General features: G+C 42.3%; 3 protein-coding genes across 3 annotated transcripts; 2 read left to right on the top strand and 1 right to left on the bottom strand.

Annotated features, from left to right (window-relative positions):
- Window positions 1-1430: 1430 nt before the first annotated feature.
- On the bottom strand, window positions 1431-4763 carry LOC310868338 (diamine acetyltransferase 1-like). The gene is made up of 6 exons (XM_083778734.1): window positions 4490-4763; window positions 3325-3376; window positions 3067-3141; window positions 2662-2763; window positions 2460-2500; window positions 1431-2329 (listed from the first exon to the last, which is right to left on the bottom strand). The coding sequence occupies exons 1-6, from the start codon at window positions 4553-4555 to the stop codon at window positions 2153-2155; spliced, it is 513 nt and encodes a 170-aa protein (XP_083634860.1). The 5' UTR covers window positions 4556-4763; the 3' UTR covers window positions 1431-2152.
- A 335-nt stretch (window positions 4764-5098) lies between these two features.
- On the top strand, window positions 5099-25572 carry acot9.1 (acyl-CoA thioesterase 9, tandem duplicate 1). The gene is made up of 16 exons (XM_083777846.1): window positions 5099-5198; window positions 6644-6723; window positions 7849-7875; window positions 9397-9442; window positions 10509-10679; window positions 11230-11267; window positions 11633-11716; window positions 13340-13443; window positions 13845-13918; window positions 15433-15500; window positions 16256-16367; window positions 16490-16580; window positions 17553-17638; window positions 23028-23115; window positions 24056-24206; window positions 24767-25572. The coding sequence occupies exons 1-16, from the start codon at window positions 5185-5187 to the stop codon at window positions 24820-24822; spliced, it is 1290 nt and encodes a 429-aa protein (XP_083633972.1). The 5' UTR covers window positions 5099-5184; the 3' UTR covers window positions 24823-25572.
- LOC310867729 (uncharacterized protein) lies at window positions 19839-21742 on the top strand. The gene is made up of 2 exons (XM_083777845.1): window positions 19839-20959; window positions 21074-21742. The coding sequence occupies exons 1-2, from the start codon at window positions 19862-19864 to the stop codon at window positions 21410-21412; spliced, it is 1437 nt and encodes a 478-aa protein (XP_083633971.1). The 5' UTR covers window positions 19839-19861; the 3' UTR covers window positions 21413-21742.
- Window positions 25573-25896: the final 324 nt, after the last annotated feature.

The following is a 25896-nucleotide window of genomic DNA, read 5'->3' as shown; positions in this document are numbered from 1 at the left end:
TTATGGTAATTACACTGCTATAACATCTCTTTGTGACACCTGGTGTCACTGTGGCATCCAATCAAACTAATCCAAATATGGGATTGTCCTGGGAAGACGCACGTCCCTATGGAGGAAGTTGGACCGCCATTAGCCGCCTCCCTGTCGCCGTGAGATAATGGTTCATCTTTAACCAGATTCTAATGGCTTGACAACCCAGGACAGGATCAAAGGCCACGGTTTGAATAGTCTCTCATCACAAATAAAACATGCTATAGGCTCACAGGTTTCTCAGTTTACCCAGTTTACCAGTTTACCCAGTTTACCCAGTCTACTGGGAGTTTGGGTCAGTGCACCCGAATGATCATAGTCTGTCATAAATGGTTTAATTTCTATTCATATTTTAAACAATGTTCAATATGATTCAACGGGATGGGGTTCATACATCAGGCGACTGTCGCCAAGTAGCCTAAATCTGTTGTGAAAATTCAACTCAGTACTTTCCTGCTGAGGACGATCTCTAACCACTTTGACAATCTGAATTTGATGGTGACTTAATTCAGTGGTTCTCAAACGTTTACATTTCAAGGACCCAGTTTGATATGCATTAGTACATGCCTACATGGATGCTATTTTTGGCACACAGCTAAGTATAAATCAGGCATGACTCCATCAGGGCCTAAATCAACTATATTTAGTTGACCAAAATCTTACTTTTAGTCAACTAAAATATTTCAATTTGACTAAATCTAAATTGGAATTTTATTCAAAAGAATGACTGCATAAACTGTTGCTGTCAAAATCAACACTGCTCTGGTGTTTTTTTTTATGGAAAGAGCTAGAATGAGTGGTGGTGGCTGTCCTTAATATTTTAGTCTTTAGTTTCATGATGACTAGTATAAATGTAATGGAGTTGTGGCAGTTCTGCACCAATTGTTTTTGGCACAGGATAACCTGCTCCAGAAATTAAACAATGGGCAATTGTTATGAATCCTCGGGGCATATAGTCCTGTTTTGACTGGGTTGAGTTTCAAGAGCTTTCAAAACAGTAAGTTCAGCCAGACTACTTTGAAGAGAACATCCGTGTGCGTGCAGTTCCGTGCACGCTTATGTGCATACGTGCAGTCTGGTTGGGATGTAATTTTAACCGTTATACCCAAACTATGGTGAGAGATAGATCAGATAGTGAGGAGGGGTGGCTGGGTGGAGATGACTCGTTTGTGACTTATCTACCAACCGACTTCACTCTTTTTAGAGGCACAGGCCACTTGCATGCTCACAATGTTTAGATTAGATTCCATTGCTACATGTTTATAGCCTTAGATGTCGACACCTTAGGTGCTAGACTGTTACTTTCCCCTAATGGTTTTGTATATGTTGCAGTTTCTGACACATAATCATGGGTCTGCCCACACATGACTTGTGTTGGTGTAATGAATTACAGTAAAAGATGTGTTTGATCAGTTTCCCCATTTATTAGCTGTAACAAAATGAAAATTATTCAATCACGTTCAAAAAGTGATTATGGGGAGTTACACACACACTATGAATCATCGCTGCGATAACAGCAAGACATTACGTTAAAAGAGAGGCTTACATAAGATCGATACAATAAAAATCTGCCTGTCACGCTAAAAGTCAGTTCTGACACCCTCGTTCGACAGGCAGTCAGTCATATATAGAGTTAAGCCATGCCCGTGCAAATGACCAACTCCATTATATGGGGTGGATACAAGAAGAAAGGTGGATACTAAGGAAGTGCGGGCACCTCAATCTAAAATTGGCCATTTTGTCCAAAATGTAAAAAATAAAATATTAAAAAAATGGTCTGAAATAATATGAAAGTATACATGATGTGAACATGCACTATACATCAGACCTAAAAATAGCCAATTTTACATTGAGGTGCCCACTTTTCCATAGTGCCCACCCTTCCCGTTACCTACGGGGTACATAACCGGGTATCCAAAGACACGAATCTCAGATCTGCCCGTTTTAACAGATCATCATCAAGCCCTGATTTGAAGCCACTGAACAAAGCCAAATGACAGACACATCAGGAACAGTGCCAAGTTTGAACGACATTGCCATGCACTTTCTCGTCCCACTCCCCCAACTTTGAACAACTGCGTGTGACCTCCAGCAGCGCTGCTCGAGCCTGCCAAGGGCCAGCTCACTCCTCTGCAGGGGTGGACATCTTCACGAGGCTGTCGCTGTCGAACCTGAAGAGCCTCCAGCCCTCCTCCTGAGAGAGATCCTCGGCACCGCGGCGCTTGTAGAACTCGATGGACTTCTTGTTGTCCTCGGCCACGATGAAGTGCATGCTGCTGCAGCGCGTCTTCATTGCCGTCTGGAAGTTTGGACAGAGGACATTAAACGAGTCAGAAGGTGCAATACCAAGTCACGGTTGTGCTTCGTTCAGACAATGCAAAAGCAATACGTAATAAATGGTAAAAATAGATTAAAAAAAGTATACTCACAAGACTGAGGAGCTTCAACACCTCTGATCCGATTCCCAACCCTGGATGAGGGAAAGAAATGGGGGTGCGCAGGTTAACAAAAGCAATTAAATGGCCACTGGCAACCTGAGACAAATGTCAGTCAGATGGTAAATATGTATTACAGAGTGTAAAATATAGATTTACTCCGTGGCAGGTTATAGACAACTATGAAAAGACTCACCTCTGTACTCATGCATGACAAAGAAGTCTTCCAGGTAGAGCAGTTTGCCGATCCAGGGGTCATACGTGAAGTAGTACATCGCAAACCCAATTACCTTTGGACCTGAAAAGAGGACCACATACACAGACAAACCTATCAGCTTTGCTGCTACCGGTAACCGGTGCGTTTTACTCCTCACGTGATGCATGCCTGTGTGTAGATACCATGTGTTTTTTTTGTAAGTCTAGTCCAATGTGACAGACAATCTTATGATTTACCTAATACATAACATATATATATATATATATAACATAACATATATACACACTCAAAAGGGTACTTGAATAATTGTAATTAGTTACTTTCCACTGTAATGTTGCTGCAGTTTACTATGCGTGTGCAATGCGCATGTAGAGCTCTCCTTACCGCTCTCCTCTCCTTGGCTCTCTGCCACAATGCAGTGGTAAAATGGCTGGTCACCGAATCCATCCTCGAGAAGTTCTGCAACAACAGCCGAACAGCGACGTTTGTAAATACTTTGACATGTGTGTACACATGTTGTACAGGGATGGGCGACATGGTGATAAATATTGTTAAGATATACACACACACACACACACACACATGATTGTCGCATGTTGCTTAAGTTATAGATGGGGGAGGAAAAAAAATGAAAAAGCTCACCTTTCTCAGTCAGACGAACTTGATCTTCCATATCTTCGTATTTTGCAAGTTCCTACAAATAAACAGAAATAAACAAAAACACCCAAATGAATCCTGGGAACATCCATATATCATTAACAACATGCATTGTAGTCTGTGGTAAATACAATACAACGTTTATAAACCTATATACCAAAAACTAACTTTAAAAACTAAACTTTAACCTGGCTTTTTGGCATTACATGCAAACATTCTTCGTTTAATTGGCCTAATGTAGTAGGCCCAGTATTTCTCGAAAACACCAGATTTAAATGGTTTAAACCTAGATGCGAGATTGACCATATTTGGCATTCCTGTATCCGGGTAGACCGGCATCATAAATGAGGAAATGGCAACAAAAGAGCTTCCTCAAGCCTTCGTCATCACATCCGCCGCAGTGTTGCCATATTCTGGGCCACAGACAGTACCAGGGACCCCATACTGTGTGTAGCCTAGTTTCATTTATTTATTTTCTCCTGAATTCGTTTAAAAATAGCCGACTACAACCTCACAGTAACAGATGCACGCGTTGTGAGCTTGTAGATCTGCCATTTTCAAAGCAAATCTAGGGGGGGGGGTATTTATCAGGGAAATAATAGGCAACTACTGGCTTAAACATTAGGAAACAAGCCAAAATAAGCAACAACGCTTTAGAAACACGCCCAAAGTCGCTTACAACAAGCAGACTGGGTGGACCAGTGGCGTCGAACGGTCCCCTTTGGGGAGGATTAGAGGTTTTATCTCATCTCCGTCGCGCCATCCGGCAGCCATCCATGCACTCGCAAACCATAAAGTATGAACTTCCAAGATGGAGAGGACAACTTGCTAGACCTCCTCCTCCAAAATAACCTCACATGATCACATCTATTCCAGCTCCAGACATCAGCAGCAACAACAGCACTCGCTCTCCCGAGGCCTACTAACCCCTCTCGGAACCCTACATAAAGCTTTTCTGAAATTTTGATGAGTTTTATGTAGGGTCCCTGTTCATGACTATATTTCCGTATCCATGTTGTTTATGTTTTATGAATGTCCGCGTACCAGGTGGCAGGATGCTGATGCAACAGGACCCAATGCACTGGGTCTAACAAATGTCAGAAACTTCAGTAGCATTGGGTTCTGCTTGGAGGGCTAGAGGCCTACTAACCTTTATGAGTCGCAATATGTCAGGCACGTCCTTGGGCTCAGCTTTCCGTAACTTGTACTTGTCCATTTTCTTCTTTTACTCTTTTTCCCCTTTCTTACGAGACCTCTGTATGTGAAGTGAAGAAGGAGAATTTTCTTCATTCGCTTGTAGGGGGGTAACCCTAACCCACTATAAGCCTAAGTATCCGTGCGGGTCTGTCGGTGGAATTGCATGCAGCAAAAAGCGAAGAGGTGAAGATCAGCTGGACTGAGGTGTCCTTTGTTTCTGTTTGCGCTTTATAGCGGCCCGGCGGGGCGGGGCTATCCACCCGGGACTCTGCACCGTCCTACCAATCAGGGCGACGGTGTGGACACACGTCACTTGTTGTTGGAAATAACCTAACTATGGAAATTTACACGGCGGTTCGATATAAGAACCCAAAAAAAAGGATAACTTTGATTGATTGATTGATTTTACCTGTATTGACTGTTACCTAGTTACCTTTTCAATCGTACACCTGTCAAATAGCCAAGTATAACAATAAAAATAAAATAAAACTAGAACTAATAGAGAACTTTACCTACGTCATTAGTGGGCGGGACTCTACTGACACAACCAGGAAGCATCCGTTCAGTCACTGCTGTGGAAAAAGAATCACCCTGGTCCGTCTCATCTGGTCTTTGTTAGCTAGTATATCAACCCTGTGCTGTGCAGAGATGCTGTCACCAAGGTTAGTGTGATATATTATTATAGATGTACTGTTATGTTGAGTAGGATATGAGGGTTGTTGATCAACTTTACTTTAATAGCAGTGCCAGTGGAGCCTACTTAGCTCATCTGCTAAGTACATCTCTTCAGTTTGTTTGACCTACTGTGTGTGTTATGAGGATAATCCAATCCAATAAACACCAATGATTGTGTATGAGTTGAGATATTATGGGTTTACGATGGTATGGGTTTATAATTGTCTCAACTAATTACATATTGTCTGAAGCTATGTATATAGACGTAAAGAAATGAACTTCACAATGTACTATACTGTACCCCACATGGGTGGAGACTGTTTACACAGAGAGGGTGCAGCAGCAGGGGTGTGGCAGCTTCTTTTTTAATTACTCATTGAAACTCCATTTCATAATATATACCACTGACTGACAGAGCAGCTTGCTAACCACGTTCATATACAGTACAGGGCAGGCAGCTGTCAGGACCTGTCTTATCGACAGGATGAAGACGAGACATCTCCTCATGTCCCCTCTAATCTGTGCCTCTGCCAAGAGATGGCAAACATGTGTGCTGTCCAGTCTGTAGACGTTGTTTATAATTAGAACAGGATGTAGGCTCATAATGTAGTTGTTAAGTATAGGCCTACATAGTCTCGCATAGCCAGAAAACTATTTATTCCACAACATCAGAATGCTAGAGCATTGGTTCTCAAACTTTTTCATGTCAAGGACCCCAAAAATTGACACATTATTATCTGAAAAGATATGCCCGGGACCCCATAACAGAATATTTTTTACAGCTATAGCAGTGACCTTATTCTCAGTAAAACAAAATAAAGAATACAAGAACCGCCGCACCGAGCTGTCGGCGTGAGGTCGGCGGAAAAAAGCTGGGGCGAGTGGAAATTGGGGCGACCGTACCTGTTACCGACGACATTTATCTGCGGGAGCCCACTGTAAAATCAGTGTTAATTTAACTCAAATGGCCCCGGTCCATTTTGTTCCATTTGTATACACTGCGGCGGGTTACAGGCCGATAAGGGTCCATTTGGTTCCTAACTATCATGTAGGTGGGGTCCATTTGGTTCCTATTCCTAACTATCTATCACTTAGCTGTGGGGACCCCCTGGAACCCCCCCAAGGAACCCTAGGCCGGGGTCCCAGGACCCCACTTTGAGAACCAATGCTCCAGACTCTATATACCAATATAGAGTCTGGAACTACACCTCCTGAAATCCGAGCCAAGTTCGTCATTTCCGTTCCGTGCCTGTAAAGACAAAACGGAAGTGTGTGTGGGGGGAGGGGGCTTCCGCCTTCCCCCTTGATCATCAACAGAGCTTCTGGACCAGAAGCTTCTTCCAGACCGGAAGCATTTGAAAATTGTGGGAGGCAACAGTCTGGCCACGCAAGAGAGACTAAAGTATAGTTGATGCCATGGTCCCTGGTCCAGGTTGCTGCTGTCCTGTGCGTCCAGGGCCTTATGTGTGAGGGCCTTCTCTCAGCAGGGCATGGCTCCGGACATGATGGAAGGTAAGGTGGAAAACACACACCCTAGTAGTGATTGGATAATCGGCATGAACATTTTTCATTTTAATGATTGTCCCCAGACACACACACACACACACACACACACAGATGTCCGGCTGTGATGGAGGCTACATGGAAATCTCTCAATTTCTAATCAGTGACAATTAATAACTACATTAAGCCAGATTGATATACTTTGTTGTACAACAGTGTCATATGTCAAAAACAGCAGATCTGGCTTGTAAGCTTGTTAGTTCTTCTATAATATATTATTAAGCATAATTCTTCACTGTTTGCAGATCAGTCAACAGTATGCATCTGCATAATGTACAGGCCAGTGGTTCTTAAACCTTTCAGGCCGTGGACCCCCACAATAATGAGATTTGAACAGTTGAACTTGGGACCCCCCACCCTGACAAGCACTTGGAATTGTAGGAGTTGATTCATTACATTTTGTTTGACTGGGCTATTTTCACGATTTTATGCCATTCTTAGATCATAATTTGATAATGTAATTTTAGAGATATTAAAAAGGTCTTAAAAGTCCTTAAATTGCCACTTTAGCAATAGTATACACTATATTATACTGTATGTTGGATTGTTTGCTGTTGAGTGAGAAAACAATCGTGCACATTAAGCAAATCATCTGGGGACCCCCAAAATCATTTGGGGACACCCCTGTGGGTCCCGACCCCTAGTTTGAGAACCACTGGTGTTTTGACATGCCAGTGTCATTTGATTTGTTTGCGTTGTGGCCACAGAATGTGCGTTGCGTTGTGCAAACAGTGGGCAAGTTTAGGGGAGGGGATTGGGTTGTTTTTGACAAGGACAAATCGTATTGCTGGCATTTGTAATCAATGGTCTGTGACAACACTACTATAGCAGCCTTGACGAGGTATCTTAAGTTGTGAGACTTTTTCTCTGGACATATGGCATTCTCAACCACATTATTTGGGCTAAATACATTCCCACATTAGGAACCACTAACTACATAAAACTACATTAAATGTTTCTTTGATTGTTTTGACTGAATCTATTGAACACTGTCTGATACATTGTCCCCTCCATCCAGTCATACCATCTGACCCCTCGCCCCTTCACCTTTGATTTTGTTTTGTTTCTTCACAGGAGATGCAAACTTACATATGGCCAATGGTGTGTGTTGGTAAATCAAGCTGAATCTTAACCAGCTAAAACTCCTCTAATTTGCTCCTAATTCTGTAGCATTTCCTCTGCATGATGCTGCATTCATTAAAGTACTTTTTCTCACTTGAATGCAGTTTTGGTGACATATTTCATGCACAGGCTTACCTCCTTTAAGCTTTGGTGGACTCTGTCTGAACTTTGAACTAGTGAAAAGCTGTCAACACGTGACCTCATATAGAGGGTATGCACATGCTTAAAGTGAATGGCCCATCGAGTGGCAAAGCAACATGCAAAGTGAGTTTAATGCGATTAATCAGAGAGGACTTCTCTGTTTGGATGCATGGGTTATCAAGGCCAGAAAGTAGTTTTTTGCCACTCAGTAGGCATTCCTGCATAACTTCCGGGTTTGATGATGATGTCACGTGAATACCCTCTATTGTACACAGTACACACATGTGAACTCGCTCCCAAACAAACTAAATATCCTCCCCAGTCAGAGCGATAGTCTCACTAGTCTGAGCCTTCACTCCACATCAAGTTTCGCAGCCTATTTTAAATAAAGATTTAACAGTATTATTAATTCTCAAATAAATGAATCTAGATTGGTTCATTTTAGCTATATCTATATGTCTTTTCTTCCTACTTTAAAAAACAACAACAATGATCACACATTTAATTGGCAAACCTGGCCCCACAAGTGGCAGGGCCATACAGACAGTCAGACAGACAAACATATCACCACTTTGGTGCCAATAAACATCCCAAAAACTACTTGCTGAATTGTCATGGAATTTTCTGTGTATCTCCTTGAACCCCAGAAGATGGCCTCTTTTGGTGACCCTGTGGCCTTTCCTCTAGTATGGCTAGTAGTCTAGTAGCCTTTGCCACCCTTTGACATGCAGCATGGACACTAGAGGCTGCTAGCACTGCTTTTCATCTTTAGCTACAATGTCCTTATTTTAGTGCCAGACTTAGTGACAGATTACTGTTGGTTGTCTGGCTGCTCTGTTGTTGACTTGGGGCTTATGTTTTCCACCTACTTGCACAATCCTGTTTTGTATTGACTCACGATTAGGACATCAATAGTTGCAGTCTTAAGACAAAGAGGAAGTTGTTACGTAATAATACAACACTTGTTTTATGATTCATGATGAAAAATTGTTACTTGTTTCTAATCTAAAATAAACTCAATCTTGTGTTTTACCATTAGAAACGTAAGATTATTGTGAATAGATATCAATCGTTCAGTAAATTGTTTACACCTAACCTTTTATGCATACGTACACACCTAACCACAGTAAAGTGAGACTGCAGCTTACTGATGTTTTGACTGAGGCTAAATGAAAAAGTAATTGACAAATAACAGTTTATAGTACATTATACACACACACACACACACACACACACACACACACACACACACACACACACACACACACACACACACACACACACACACACACACACACACACACACATACATTAAAATGTCACAAAGAGAAAGTCATTATTGGCTCTTTTGTTTTCTAGTTCGCAACAGATTGAGGGCAATCGTGGGAGCTTCTACTAACTGGAGGTACTGAAACAATCGTGTATTAAAAAAACGAAACTACTGAATATCTTTTTTTTAAGCTTAGACAGATGTTTTTGAGAGTGTCCAGTGTTTTATTTATAATCCATTTGTGCCAGCGACCAGGACAGTGACTATATAGTATTGACTTTTTGTAACCATTTGCAATGATCAGACTTCCTGTAAAAGTTACTGTATAATTCGGTGCGCTGCAGGAGTAACTGCCATGTGGACACATTTCATCAGAAGACTATTCTTATTATGAAATATACAGTCATGCACTACAGATGGCCAAATGTGCATATCTTCATTCCACACCCTCCTCTTGTTTAAAGCCCAATTTGGGATTAATTATTTTGAACATATAAATTGGAATTATTTACATACATTCTTAGAGAGTTTGATTTGTAGATAACTTTCTGTCCCATCGTAGAGAAACATAGGGCAGCTTTACTCCAATATTTAAACTAACATGGAAAAAGGAGAGGAAGGAGCGCATCTGTTTGGCCAGAGTAGGAATCTTTAATCAACAAGGTTCTCTTTAGTACAACTGGGTGACAGAATTGATGCAAAAAAAAGACGAGACCTTTAATAATTTGCAAAAGTTACAAATTATTTTAACTTTGCGGACTCGGTCACCCTAGCCTAAAAACAGCCTATTACAGTACATAATGAAATGACTGGCCTGCATAGTTGGACATGTGACAAACGGTTGGACACCATTGTCATAAAGTTTACAATACCATAAAGATTGTGGTTGATCTGGTTTGACGACCTTGTAGCCTGCGAACAGACCATGTGTAATTGCTTAATGTAAATCGCTCTGGATTAAGAGCGTCTGCTAAATGCCTAAATTGTAAATTGTAAGCTTATGGAATATTCCAAAACCATTTATGACATTTTTGAATGATTTCCCAGGGAATGCCATGGGGCTGAGGGGTCGTGAGTCAAACCAGAGCAAGTGGTGTCTCGCCATCTCATCCGACATGCTCTGACTCTCCCTCATCTAATCCTCTGATTCTAATCTCACATCTTTGATTCTAATCATTTCATGCTCTCTGACTCCCTGCAGAGACCACCAGCAGGCCTTGGCGGACCGCGTGTCCTTGTCATCCCAGCTGGCCAAGTCTCAGAGTGATCTGCCTGTCAGGCGGATGAAGGACAGCTATGTGGAGGCCCACCTGCCGCTCGGGTCTCAGCCTGAGCTCAGAGAGAAGTACCTCACCTTCCACAACAGTGTCAGGTACTATCAGTATTTCTCTACCGGCTGAGCCTAGGGCTGTCACGGGTATGAAATTTTACTTGGCGATTAATTGATTTAATTGCGTCACTAGTCGCTGAACATCGGAACAGAAACACTAATATTAATAATATTTATTTGGCTTTTAGGCTTTGTAAACACTATCTACTTTCTATCTAAAATTATTGCGATTAGGCGATTATGTAATAATTGTGACAGGCCACAGTGACACATATACAAGGAAATGTAATGTTGACATAGATTTACTAAAGCAAGTGTAGTGACTGTCAGGACAATATGAGTTACTGTGCTGCTGAAGTAGACAGGAACACAGATAAAAGCCAATAAAATTAGCAAAGTGTTTGTCTGCACCTGCCCTTACACACACACACACACACACACACACACACACACACACACACACACACACACACTGTGGAAGCATCAAAATACATTTAAGCATTAAAATACTCTGGCCTCTTTCTACAATTACAACTTAGATGTTTAGTAGACAACACTGCTTCTAAATGCACATGTATCTCTTGGTGTGCAGGTTTGGAAGAATCCTGGAGGATCTTGATAGTTTAGCAGGTACCATATATATATTATACACATGTTAAAGTTAATGTTATCATACTGGATATTGTTTCTGTCGGCTTATCTCCATATTCTATGTTTTTACTTTTTATTAATTAACTCCCTACTTGATCACACAAAAGCATCAAAAGTAGCAGATGTACTACAAACTTGAACGAGTTTGTAGATTTCATTCGATACTTTTGAATTTGAATCTTGAATGTCACAGTTTTGGGGCATATGAGGTTTCCACCCGACAGAGACGATATTCTTACAAAACTGTGTTATCGCTTTCTGAGTTTATGTTGGTGGTAAAGTTATTGTTATATTATATTCCCTGTCTCGGTTGATGAATCAGAATCTTCTTTCCTTCTCCTCAGTACTGATCAGTTACTCTCACACTCAAAATGAAGCACTGCCACGGTCTCCACTGTCCATCGTTACAGCCCTGGTGGACAAGATAGGTATGGAACTCGGATACCACAAGACAACAGCACCACACGCACACTGCAGTCAAAGGCTTTTTCAATGAGTAATAATGCTGAGAATAAAATTGTCAATTTTGATTGATTGAATACTTTATTAACAGTTTACAAAAAATGCACATAAGAGTACAGTTAAATGCAAATAGAATGCTAAAAGGATTGAACCAGAGAAAGCAGTATGGCTTGTTTCCATTGGGGCCCTCCAATGCGACCTTCACTCACTCTGAAATAACTTTGACACCTCTGGTAGCGTCTGCTAACCATCCCAGCTAGCGTTTGCGTAAACGTGGCAGGAGGGGGAAGCAATTATGTTCACTTCAATGGTCTGATTGGTCTCTAAGGCAAGCAGCCTATTGAGTTGATAACGACCGTTGGCCATGGGGGGTTTCGCCATAGAGTATTAAAAGGATAGAGACTGAACTGGCGCGAAGCTCCGACCCCTCCACTATTCATGTCAGTGGAAGTTGCTCAGTGGCGTTTTGAAGCACCCGGAAGGCTGCCGGAAGTACCGTCTATTTTTCGCTGATTCAGCATTTGGGCACCAAATTTTGGTGCCCAAAGTGCAGCTGGGCTTTAACATTGAGCGCTCGGTTGCACGGGGTTTCCTCGTCAAGAATCCACGGGTCCGCCTGCAGTCCTTCCTCTTACCACTAGGGCCCAGCGCTTCAACATTGGAGTGCCTAGCTGGCCCCTTGGGTTTCGCCAAAGTCAACAGCGTTAACTTAATAATAGATATGGCTTGGTTTTTATTTTGCCCACTTAATTAGTATTCAATAAAACTGCACGTACACCACATAATGGACCGACAATACAGTAAAGCACACAGGAAACAATCGTCTAGAGCACACAGGAAACAATCGTCTAGATTCAGTCTGCCACCCAAAAAATAAGTTTGTTCAAAGCGATCTTTTTAAGAGTTTTGCCGCAAGGCCACGTTCTTGCTGCCTACCCCTTCTCATGCGTCTCCTACACCAGTGGTTCTCAAACTATGGGCCATTTTGGCCCATTTGTTTGGGTCCCCAAATTATTAAATATTGGTGGGTCCTCAGATTATTTGCTTTGACAATTTAAGGACCAATTTTAATAAAATAAAACATTGGCCAAACTGTCCAATATTATCTAAGAGGCATAAATTGTGGAAATGGCACATGTTGTACTATAGATCTGCTATTTTCACAATATTTATCTGTGGAACAGATTCCAAATTTCATGCCTCAACTTGGAACTCAGTTCCAAGTTCTTCAGCGTTAAGGGTCACCAGTTCAATTATGATTATTTTGCCTGAATAGGTTTGAGAACCCGTGTTCTCCACGGCCGCTGTCTTCACTGATGATGGAGACCATGACAACACTGTCCCAGCCAGTATCTCTACATATCTCTGCTCTAGGGGACAACACGGCTAAAGCTAAAATCGTCTCCAAACTGCTTGAGTTACAGGGTGGTGATTAACATTAGAAATAGTAGAAAATGCAGGGTTATTATTATAAAATATATACTGAACTGCTAATTGAAATTATGTCTTCATCTCCATCAAGCCATCTGCTGCTAAAGACCCCGCCCTTGTGGCTGAAGGTAATTATAGTGTATGTTTTGTGATGACAGACATGAGGAAGCATATCGTCTACCCTGACTGTGACATCAAGTTCACTGGCCATGTGACGTGGGTGGGGAAGACTTCCATTGAAGCCAAGATGCACATGTCTCAGGTACAGTGTGTCTCACAGTCACACACACACACACACACACACAATAATGCTACAATTCTTTGTGTCCTATATTTAGTTTTTTTATTATTATTTTTAAAGATTGTTTCTTTAATTGACAATTTTTTAATAAAATAAATACAAAATCAAACATTTTTCAAATTTTAATTAATTCTATAAATTAGGGGGAAATTAATAATTAGGGGGAAAAAGCGACTTGTGAGCTCGTAGATCGGCTATTTCTTGTCATTTGGGTCCAGAGGAGTCACATTCTGGGTCTCGTGCAAAAAAAGTTTGGGGAACACAGAAACAGCCGATATCTGTCCTTTTACCTGTCCCCTTACCCAGGGCTGGGTATACAGTAATATGATAATCATAAATGTCATTCTTGTTATGTTTTCCAGTACCACGATGGAGCTTACAGTCCCATTCTGGATGCTACATTTGTCATGGTGGCCAGAGATCCAGAGAACAAGAGGTAGTTTAGTTAGTTATAAGCATGTGACCTGTGTACTCATGTGGACTTCCTCTTCTGTGTTAGTTTCTCTCGCTTCTTGATATCGCTCACTCTCTTCCCTTTTCAACATGGATTTCTTCCCCCAATATCGGCATACTTGTGATTTCAGTCATGCTATTCTGGGATTCTGTCCAACTGCAATGGTGGTAGCTCTTCACTGGGGTAACTATCAAATGTTATTAAGAGAAGAGGTAGATTCTACAAATATCTAATCTTCTAAATCCTAAGGTTTCTGGAAAAAACTTTGCGTCACTATATCAGTGGTGCTCAAACTTTTTCATGTGGCCGAGGACACCCCCAATGTATGTGATGTAAAATGACACAGATTTTAACATAAAGGCTGTTTTATACTTGGTTGCCGCGGATGCACTGAAGATATCAGACCTAGAAGTTCACTACGCAAAACATTGAGACGCTTTGTGAGCTTGTAGATTGGCTATTTTCAGTGTGACACTGGCTTAAGTTGTCCACCCCCACCTTTGTCCCGATGGGGGTTGCCGGTTAAAATGCCTCAGTTCAGTCTGGGTCTGGGCCAGATCCGCCAACGACGGTGTGAATGACTCTTTCACCCTGAATGCCATAACAGTGCCAGGTGAAACTGAAAATTTGTGTGTAGGCAACAAAACAATAGAAAACAACTACCGGTATCCTGTTTTGCATAGAGACACCATGTAGCTGATAGACATACAGACATACCAGAGAGCATTATTCACAAGCAGCAGAAACCCCCCTACCAGTGACATCATCGATGGGGAATCCAGGCTGCAGGCTTTCTATTTCTGGAAAGTTAGCATGCTATAATGGAAGCCATAGTTCTTTCAATAAAAAAGTAATATTGTTTGGGAAGAAAAAGGTAGGTTACCACATCTCTCTGAATGTATTATTCAAAAAACGAAATATTCCATTTTAGGATTAAAATAATAGAAACAAGTTCCTCTCTCAGTGTGACACTTCTACAAGTTAACCTGCGATCTCTGCCATGTTTAGGCTATATACACGCTGTTCAAGACCAAATCTTTATCTCCCTTCTTTTTTAAAGTAACATAATCAAATAATGCAATATTTCCTGGAGTTCTAACTAGTTGATGTCCCCCTTAAATAAATATTTTCAACTTCAAGTGCTTATTGTCTCTATCGGGCGGAAACCGGAAACCTTTTAGGATTAAAATGTAAAAATAGAAGATCTACTTTTGATACTTTTGTGTGGCACTAGTATCAGGGCATTCTTCTTTTTTTTTAAGCATAAAAAGTTAGAATATGGAGATTAGAGGTTTCTTTTTGCCCGACAGCAATGATATGAAAGTGCTTAGTTAATTAAACGTGTAAAAGTGTAGCATGATCGTGACGTCACCATTTGGCCACACCCACCATTACCGTCGCATATCAATCTGCCCGCTCTGCACTGAGGGCTGCACTTTTATTCTGCTTTACTTACTTTACTACTGCTTAATGTACTATTTCTGTTGTACCCTCAGGGCAGCTTTTGTGAATCCATTGAAGCCTGAGGGGCCAGAAGAGGAGAAACTGTTTCAGGAAGGAGAGGGTAAGAGTAAACGTGTAAACGTGACTGTCTATATTGGCAACAATCTGTCAGTCTTCACCACATAAGTCCTATATACTTTGTCCTATGCAGGGAAGATGTCAGAACCTTCCCTAAAACAGGCTTATGCAGTCGTACGTCTCTGTCTGTGTCTTTGTGTAATCCACGTAACTCGAGAACCTGTTCGCCCCACAGACTTCAAATTTGTCACACGCGTTCCACACCACCACAGGGGGTGCAGTGGGCGGTTTCTCTGCCTGGGCTCTGGACTGGGCCCCTGCCAAGGGTCCATATGGAGCTGGCCTGTTCTGACATCATTCTGACGTCTGCATATACTCCATATTTGGGCATGCCTGATAAAGAACTCCACATATGGACATAAAAGGGACACAGACATAATATCTGGGCATTCATTTCCAACTTGCATCGCTTAACGGGCACTACTGTAGAGGCCCCACGGGCACCACTCTAGTTTAGATAAATGAGCCAGGTTCATTGGTAGACCTGGCATCCCATTTCTATTGTTTAGTTTCAATGTACAGTAAGATATATGTTTACTGTTTGAGTAGACACTGACGGTATAATATGTTCTTGGTTTACCTATGATCCTAGAATCTAGATTATAGAGCATTTCTAAGTGTGCGTGGGTACCTTATGACATGCCCAAAATAGGGACGGCAGGTTGAAGGTGGTTATGCCCAATTTATACATGTAATGACCAACTTGTAACCTCCTCTTCCTTTCTCACGTGTGTTCAGACAATAAGACCCGTCGTGTTGGAATGAGTACTGCGTCGCTATTGAAGGTGGCTCCTGCAGCCGAAGAGAGGAAGATCGTACACAGTCTGTTCCTCAACACCCTGGATTCTAAGTACGAAATCCATACATGGACATACACACACACAACCATAAACACAGATGGAGTCACACGCATCTTACACAGTGGTGTGTGTGTGTGTGTGTGTGTGTGTGGGCGTATGCTCTCTCTTCTAGGACAGTGAGTTTCCGGAGTCGGGTTCTGCCTCCTAATTCCGTGTGGATGGAAGATGCCAAAGTCAAAGGCTTGGAGATCTGCCATCCTCAGGTGAGATACAGGAAGGCTCAGTTATAAAATGATTAAAACCGGTAAAGCATCTGTCATTTTTAGGTTTTATGTTGTACTTTGGCTATTCAAAAACCAATATTCAAGCTCATAGCACGTCACTTCATGCCACAACGAGCTTGTGTGTGTGTGTCTATACACTTATACAGTATATATATATTGACACACTAAGAACGTAACAGTGGAGTATCTATGTCAACTATACATACTTTACTGTATTATATATTATACATGTGTACTATAAAGTGCTATGACTACATAAAATGCAATTCTAGTGCTGTCTACGTAACAAGCTATAAGTCTGTCTAAAATACTATCTAAGTCGACATAAAATGCTATCTAAGGGGCTAGGCTAGGGCAAGTGCTACTGGCCATGGTGGAGTCTGAAGAGGTGGGTTTTCGGACTACGGCGGAAGATTGGGAGTGAGGCTGCAGTTCTGACTGTGATGCATTCCATAGTTTTGGAGCCAGAAGGGAGAAGAGTTTGGGACGTGTGGAGTGCTGTCCCGGCTTTTTTAGTGAAGGTACCTCCAGCTTCCCTGCATTGGCTTTGGTTGCTTTGAATGTCAGCATCAGAGTTTTGTATTCTGGCAGCGACCGGGAGCCAGTGGAGGGAGCGGAGAAGGTGTGAGAATTTTGGCTGGTTGAAGACCAAGCGAGCTGCTGCATTTTGGATCAGTTGGAGGGCTTAAGTGCACATGCCGGTAGGCCAGTAAGGAGGGAGCTACAATAGTCAAGTTTTGACAAGACTGTTGTCTGGTTTAGGAGCTGGGCTGACTCCTGGGTGACAGCACAGTTTGTGATGCTCCAACAGTATAGACATGTTTGGAGTAGTTTCTGGGGGGAGGTGATGAAGTGACTCACTATAATCTTGTAGATCTGCTGTTTTTGGATACCTAAAGTCTTTTTCCTGGTTTTAATGGGTTAATGACTCTATACTGGTGTGTTCTCTAGGAGAGGAACATTTTCAACAGGATCTTCGGGGGTTTCTTGATGAGGAAAGCCTATGAGCTGGGCTGGGCCAACGCCTGCATCTACGGGTGAGTGTTCATGTGAGAGACAGGCCTGGCGTCACACGGGTCCCTTAAAGGGATTGTGACAAAAAAAAGGTTTTGGAATTGTTCTTATTTTTGTTAGGTTTTCTAATCTCAATTGCACCCAAAAGACATGAACTTTTAACATTCAGTAGATTTTCTGTGATCTGGGGTTTTCTGGCTCAAACAGGTGCTCTGATTTGCCGGCAGTAAGTGATGATGGGCGACTGTGGCTCAGGAGGTAGAGCAGGTCGTCCAATGATCCATGGGTCGGCGGTTCGAATCCCGGCTCCTCCTGTCTACATGTCGAAGTGTCCTTGGGCAAGACACTGAACCCCAAATTGCTCCCGATGTGCTGGTTGGTACCTTGCATGGCTTCCGCCGCAATCGGTGTATGAATGGGTGACTGTAATGCACAATCTATGTAAAGCACCTTGGATAAAGGCGCTATATAAATGCACCATTTACCATTTACCATTTATGTAAGATCCTGCAAATCCCATATATGTCAATGGGATTTGCCAGCAGATGTCACTGTTTCACTGTGTTGCCTGTTTTCATTGTAGCTCAAAAGGCCCAAAAAACCCCAAAGAAAACTTCAGACCACAGAAAATCCACTGAATGTTCAAAGTTCAGGTTTTTTGGGTGTAATTGAGGTCATAAAACCTAAAATAAAAAATAAAAATGAAAATGAATGTCATAAAACCTTTAACTGGACCACCGTGCCCCCTTATGTTATTATTATATTTGTTGTCAATAATAAAATATAAAAAGACCCATTGTGTGCTCGATTGGTTTTCTTTGGCGGCTGGCAGGGGGTGATTACAGGCAAGCGCACACTTACAGTAAGAGTGCACGGAACACACCGCACAGACCGGCTGAAGTGTGCTCTTGCCTGTCTTGGAAAAACTGACCAAAAAAGCAGTGGTGTAAAGTAACTAAGTACATTTACAATTTAGGTATTTGGTACTTTCCAATTTCCAGTACTTTTACTTCTATTCAACTACATTTCAGAGGCAAATATTGTACTTTACCTGACGAGGAATTTCCATCAGCTAGACTCATTTGAAGATCATTCGAATACATTTAAATTAGTCTATACAGACCGAGCTTTGAAGCTCGGAACCATGCTGTGAGTAACAGAGCCTCTTCTCACCTGTCCCCCCACCCCCCCTCTTCCTTTGTGTGTAAGCAAATGGTCCTTACATCTAGAGAGATTGTATTCACTTCTGGGTCCACCTTGTGGGTGGGACTAAACTGCCATATAAACTGTAACTCTGTGCTTGTATGGTTATGCTTGCCTGGGAGACCTGCCTGCGTGCTGCAGCATCCGTGTACTGCTGTGCACGTTAAATAAAGATCAACAAAGGGACCTTGCTTTCCTCCTGATTCCTCTTGACAGACCTTCAAGCCTGGTGATTCCTCACGCGTTTAGAGTGTGTAAAACTGCCATTTCATTTGGTGTCAAGAAGTGGGATCCTGTGTCGTCTGAGCTCCGGATGATCAAGCCGACTGATTTATCCATCACGTCAACGAACGCCATCTACAGGCTGCATCTACGGAGTTCAGCGCCAGGATTTTAAAAACCCTGTGGCTACACTAAAAAAAACGGTGAGAATCTTCCAAATTTCAGACAATTGAAGAGCTAATTATAAATTCTAAGACCATATTTTGCCAACCTATCTATTGTAATAGTCAAGTATGCTTGATTCAAAATACAGCAGCAAGCCTAGCCTAAGAAAAGAGACCTTGCATTAAGCCAAGTTTGCAAACGCAAAGACACCTTGTTAACCTTGTTGAAAACAACATAAAGAAAACATAAAGATACAGCGTTTGGCATTAAGTCCAGTAAAGAAAGAGAAGTAAGTTTGTAAACACAAAGACACCTTGTTATACTGAGAATAGCATAAGAACCTTGTTAAACAACATAAAGACATCTTGTTACTCTCAGATAAGACATAAAGATACCGTGTTTAGACCAAGTAAAGTTTGTAGCACAAAGATTACCGTGTTACATAGATAGTCAGTATGGGAAATAAAAAAAGTGCGCCAGTGGCAGAAGACAAAGAAAGATGGTCTCCTCTCATGAGCGGGATGGTTGCAAAATATGGTCCAGAAGCATTAGACTGTCTTGATGAGTGGAAACAGATGGGGTTCCCAGAACAAGGCTCTTTAAGTATAAAAAAATTGCTTGACTTAGACCGACTACTAAGAGAAGCTGAGAAGAAAATGAGAAAGAAAAAGTCAGTTAAAACGCACAAACTTGACAGATGTGACCGCCACAGGAAAGTATTGTCAATGTGGATGGAGGAAGCACAATTTAGACAACGGGAGAGTCATATGAGGGAACTTCCAAACATAGATTCTTTGAGGGAAGAGAGCGGGCCACTGGCTCCTCAGAATTCTCCTTTGTCTCCTCCACAGCAGACCCTGGACCTGGGCTGCCTGGGCTCCATGCGGGCCGGTCAATCTGCCATCCAGCTACAACGGACGGCTGTGGCTCTTGCTGCGGGCCTGCAACCCTCTACTCCAGCAGCGGTCCTGATATCCGCTGCGCTCAGCCTATTGAAAACTGTTGCTGCAGACCTACAGCCCTCTACTCCAACGGCAATATTGGTGTCCACTGCGATCAGCCTTCTGGAGACTGTTGCTACGGGCCTACAGCCCTCGACTCCAACGCCAATCCTGGTGTCCGCTGTGCTCAGCCTTCTGGAGACCGTTGCTGCAGGCCTGCAGCCGTCTACTCCAGCGGTAATCCTGATATCCGCTGCACTGGGCCTATTGAAAGAGGCTCGACACAAGGAAGGCTCCGCTCGGTCCAATGACACTGCTAAGAGCCGACGTCCATCCTGCACTGGCATCCCTGGCCCAGAGCTGGCCAACAGTGACGATGCGGACACGACACGGAAACCACAGACCTTGCTTCCATCTGTGCATCCGTCCACCCCTGGCAGCCATGGGGGGACAGGGCCCCATCGCAGCAGTGTCATCATCACCCAGGGCAGCACACCGCCACATGAGCAGGGAAGAAGAGGGCCTGGGACAGCGAGACGCGCACAGGGTGCATCAGAACAGCCCATGGCGGAGAAACCTGTGGGTGATGCAGTGGCATGGGGAGCCGATGACATCCAGCCAGCTACGTACGTAGAGGAGACGGTGCCTGTGGGAGCCGGGAGTGCCTGGGAGAACCACGCGGACGGTCCACAGCCTTCAACCAAGAGGGAATCGTCGGACATCGAGGTGGGGAGAACAGAACCAGCAGGAGCAGAGCAGCCCGGGACCGGAGACAAGCCAGCGACAGACGTCGAGGGCAAGGGGACATCTCCTGTGCACAGCGCAGGAGGGCTGCTGACTACAAGGGCGGAGGCGGCAGGCGGCTGTCTAGAGACGGAGGCCCTGGATGGGCTGCTGACTACAGAGGCGGCAGGCGGCTGTCTAGAGACGGAGGCCCTGGAGCCTACCTACACGACCCTAATCGTCAAACCAGCGACGGACGTCGAGGGTGTGGCCAAGAATCTACTCGTTCAACAGGCGGTGGGCCAACCAATGAAGGAGGAGATGACCGCAGTACCGGCAGTTGCGTTCCGTAAGTTTTTACACGCACTGTCAGAGTTGGCAGGAAAGGAGAGGTTCACGCCTCCATTTCTTAAATCTAAGGCCAGAAAGAAGCCTTTATTTTCCAATCCTGGTGGAAAGAAAAAGAAGGTGAAGTGGAAATGGACTTGGAGAGACACTTTTCGGAAGTCTGCTAAGGAGTACCATGTGACTTACCCACCATGAGACTCAACACACATACACACACACACCTCCCCCTATCAGACAGCCCAATTAAAAAGAAAAAGAAAAAAAGTGGGGGGATCACTCGACCGTATACCTGGAAAGAAAATATTGTTTGGAAATATGATGTTTTCTGTTTATTTGTTATGTTATGTTGCTGTGCTAAATACAGGTCAAATTGATTCAACAGGGTACTGTATTAGTATCATTTTTAGGGATTTCTTGGTTTATTTGATTGCCTAGCCACGATTGTTAAACCCATGTGTCATTATTTTGCTTAGCTCAAATATGTTACAAGTACTCCTATTTTTTATGTATTTTCTTCAAATGTATTATGATGTATTATTTTGATATTGATGGAAAATTCACAATTAATTGTTTAATTAAGCTGTTGTTTAATTAACAAGAGGAAGGATTTGACGAGGAATTTCCATCAGCTAGACTCATTTGAAGATCATTCGAATACATTTAAATTAGTCTATACAGACCGAGCTTTGAAGCTCGGAACCATGCTGTGAGTAACAGAGCCTCTTCTCACCTGTCCCCCCACCCCCCCTCTTCCTTTGTGTGTAAGCAAATGGTCCTTACATCTAGAGAGATTGTATTCACTTCTGGGTCCACCTTGTGGGTGGGACTAAACTGCCATATAAACTGTAACTCTGTGCTTGTATGGTTATGCTTGCCTGGGAGACCTGCCTGCGTGCTGCAGCATCCGTGTACTGCTGTGCACGTTAAATAAAGATCAACAAAGGGAACTTGCTTTCCTCCTGATTCCTCTTGACAGACCTTCAAGCCTGGTGATTCCTCACGCGTTTAGAGTGTGTAAAACTGCCATTTCATACCCCACTAGATTTATTTGAAAACTTTACTTTGTAGATTTGGATTATTACAAAACATACGTTAACCACTAAAGCCCTATTGAAAGTTTAGCTATTTGAAAATAGCTGATATACAAGCTAGATCAGTCTGAATTTTCATTAGTGATTCAGGGCTAGAGCCAGGCTAAGCTAGATCAGCTTGTAGATCGGCTATTTTCAAAATATCTTTATTTTAACTTGAAAGTAAAAGTATATTTTGATACCAATACTGTAAAGTTGGCTGAGTACACACAATGCAGTACCCCCTCCAACTGTAGCTATTATACTTTAAACTTTACCCATTTTCTTTAACTGTTTTTATTATATTTTGATGTAAACGTATGTTTTCTCATGCCAATAAGCCAATAAAGCTCCTTTGAATTGAATTGAGTGCCGTTTCTTTAGTGTGCTGCCACAGTAACATGCAGACAGACGGCATTAAACGGGGATAATGAAACATATTGCCATCATTCATCACTCAAATATCTTTCTAGTTTTGGAAAACCATGGCTGTTTAACCACAATCATATCGTCTCTGTCGGGTGGACACTGACCCAACAGAGACTGTTACTTTTCAGGATTCAAATAAAAAAAACCTGCTAAACTTTTTATCAATCAAGTACCGACAGCAATAAAATACTGCATACATGTACTTTGTTGACCAGAGTCCCTCAGGGATCTGCTTTTCCCTCTATACCAAATGAAATGGGTCTCAAGTTAAATTACATTTTTTTCCATGTGGATCTTGTCTATGAATACAGAGGCTGTCGTCCCAACCTGGTAGCGGTTGATGATATTCTGTTTCAGAGGCCTGTGGAGATTGGCTCCCTGCTGCTCCTCTCATCACAGGTGTGTGTGTGTGTGTGTGTGTGTGTGTGTGTGTGTGTGTGTGTGTGTGTGTGTGTGTGTGTGTGTGTGTGTGTGTGTGTGTGTGTGTGTGTGTGTGTGTGTGTGTGTGTGTGTGTGTGTGTGTGTGCGTGTGCGTGTGCGCGTGCGCATGTGCATGAGAGAGTGAGAGAGAGTGAGAGTGCGCATGCACACACATGTTTGCAATAAGCTCAGGGTGACTGGTGGTCAATACCAGAATGTGTATAACAGTATAAGGTTTTTTGTGCATGGATTGATTCATTGATTGATTATAAAAATGTAAACAGCACAGAGGTACAGTAAAACATTTAGCCAAAAACTATGACACAAAAAAGTCCTGGGGATTTGCACACATTTCAGCTTGTATATCTGCTATTTTTTATATCTAACCAATGTGCTATATTGATATAACTAAAATCTAAAATTACACGATTTTAACGGGTTTAAGCACATTCTGAGTTGGACCATCTACTGCTTTGTCTGTCTGGGACTACCTTTTACGCAGAGCCTCGCCTTCGATGGGCACTGATGGGACGCTTGTTTTACAGCGCCGGCTACTACCTACATCAAACCCTAACCTAACCATAACCGCAAGCACAGAGCAGCGCATCCCTCACCAAGATTTAATCCGGTTGTTTTAACAGACCCCTCACCAACCTTGATCCGGTTGTTTTAACAGACCCCTCACCAACCTTGATCCGGTTGTTTTAACAGACCCCTCACCAACCTTGATCCGGTTGTTTTAACAGACCCCTCACCAACCTTGATCCAGTTGTTTTAACAGACCCCTCACCAACCTTGATCCGGTTGTTTTAACGGACCCCTCACCAACCTTAATCCGGTCGCCTGTAAAACAAGCGCCCCCTCAGTGAACATTGACTACCAGGCTCTGCGTAATAGTCATCCCCTGTCTGTCTGGCAGGTGTGCTACACAGAAGGGAAGAACATCCAGGTCAGAGTTCACACAGAGGTCATGGACCCGCTGACCCGGCAGCACAACACCACCAACGTGTTCCACTTCACCTTCGCCACGGATACCGACGTCCCCAACATCGTCCCCAAGACCTACGGAGGTTAGGCCACACACACCCACTGCAACACACAGACAATACACATTCTAATAACTGTTACAGTTTATTTAGAATAACTTCTAAATAAACTGTAACACGTAGTGCAGAACCATATCGAGTAGATCCATTGCATCTCAGGTTTGCCCTTTTTCTTTTCTTTTTTTGAGTTTTATATTACTTTGAAAGGTACTGTACAACCACACAACTAGGACTGTTTAATCGTGTTTGTAGATATTTTGATTACGTTTATCAATCGTCACTGGTCAATGGTCGTCTTGAAGGTTCGTGGAAACAAAAATAATATAGTAGGTTTTTGTACTATTCTAAACTTCAGCAGAAGTTCTAAATGTTAGACAACGGCATTTGGTGTTTCAGTTTTATGAGCACAACTACAGTGCATAAATATATACAATTTTCTTAGAGAGCTCTGACCTTTGAGATTTTGTTTTATTATACTTTATCAGTGAATTGCTGTTTTGTTATGTCAGTTTGATTACACCCCATTGAAATGTGACAGTGTATAGCGTTGTCAATCATTGTGATATTTATTTTATCTTTTATAGAGGCTATGCTGTACTTGGATGGGAAGAGGCACTTTAATCAGACCTTGGAGCACTGAGCCAAGAACCTACTGTACCATTCATTACAGTTACACAACACTCTGACTGTCAAGGCCTTATATTAAGCATATCCAGACATTGCACTGTCAAGGTGTGTGTATAAACACATGCCTTTTTCTTGGAGTTTATTCTGGATGCAAAATGTATATTTTACCTTATTTTTTATTGCCAAAATATATAATATGCCTGATGTGTGTATGTTTGATGTTCAGCTTTACACTTTATATCTATGGATTCAGTTTACATTTCGGAGAAAATTGAAAGGACCATTATAGCAATGCGGGTGCCTTTTTATTTTATTTAAATTATATCAAGCACTTGCTGATGATACTCATTGTTGGTCTGGGGAGGGAGGGCCTACCTACCTACCTACCTACCTACCTACCTACCTACTAACTACAGTGAGAAGTTTCATGCCTATGTAATGATAAAGACAGAGAGAGGGAAAAAAAAGAAATCTAGCAACATTGTTCATAGAAGTGCCACATCTCTGGCTGTAACTACGAATGTCCACCAGTCATTGTTTGTATTGTTTAAAGGTTATGTTTATGTTACATGTATGTTACACAACTTCTACGCACAGTAATTTCCCCTGCAGCTACTTAGTTATTTTTTCTTATATTCACTTTTATAAAGGACACTTTTATCTTTTGTTTGAGGTTTTTATGGTGTTTATGAGTAGGACATTTCGGCTGCATCTCTCCAATCAGTGATGTTACTGAAAATGCAATAAATTAACTCTTATTGTCTTTGATATGTCATCTTTATATTGTCTCTGCATTTCCATTTAATATTAATGTGATAAATTATGTTTAGATCATTTAGATCATTAGGTCATTTTAACAAACAAGTAGCCTTATTGGCCATGTAGTTTACAGTTTACTTGACAGTTTTATATAGCATTGTTGACATGTTTTATCTCTCAGCATGGATCTGATATCTGTATGGAAGTAATGTAGGCACATGTGTTATGGCCACACACAATGTAAAGTTAAAAACATTGCCAGCTTGTGGTCATAAAATGTAATGGAAACGGCCACTGCAATAGTGTTAGTTGAATGATATCTGTAACA

The sequence above is a fragment of the Protomyctophum parallelum genome (assembly GCF_964188405.1).
Source record: "Protomyctophum parallelum genome assembly, chromosome: 12".
NCBI classification, from domain to species: Eukaryota; Metazoa; Chordata; class Actinopteri; order Myctophiformes; family Myctophidae; genus Protomyctophum; species Protomyctophum parallelum.
The sequence above is the reverse complement of the archived record's forward strand: the minus strand, read 5'-3'. Positions and strand labels throughout refer to the sequence as shown.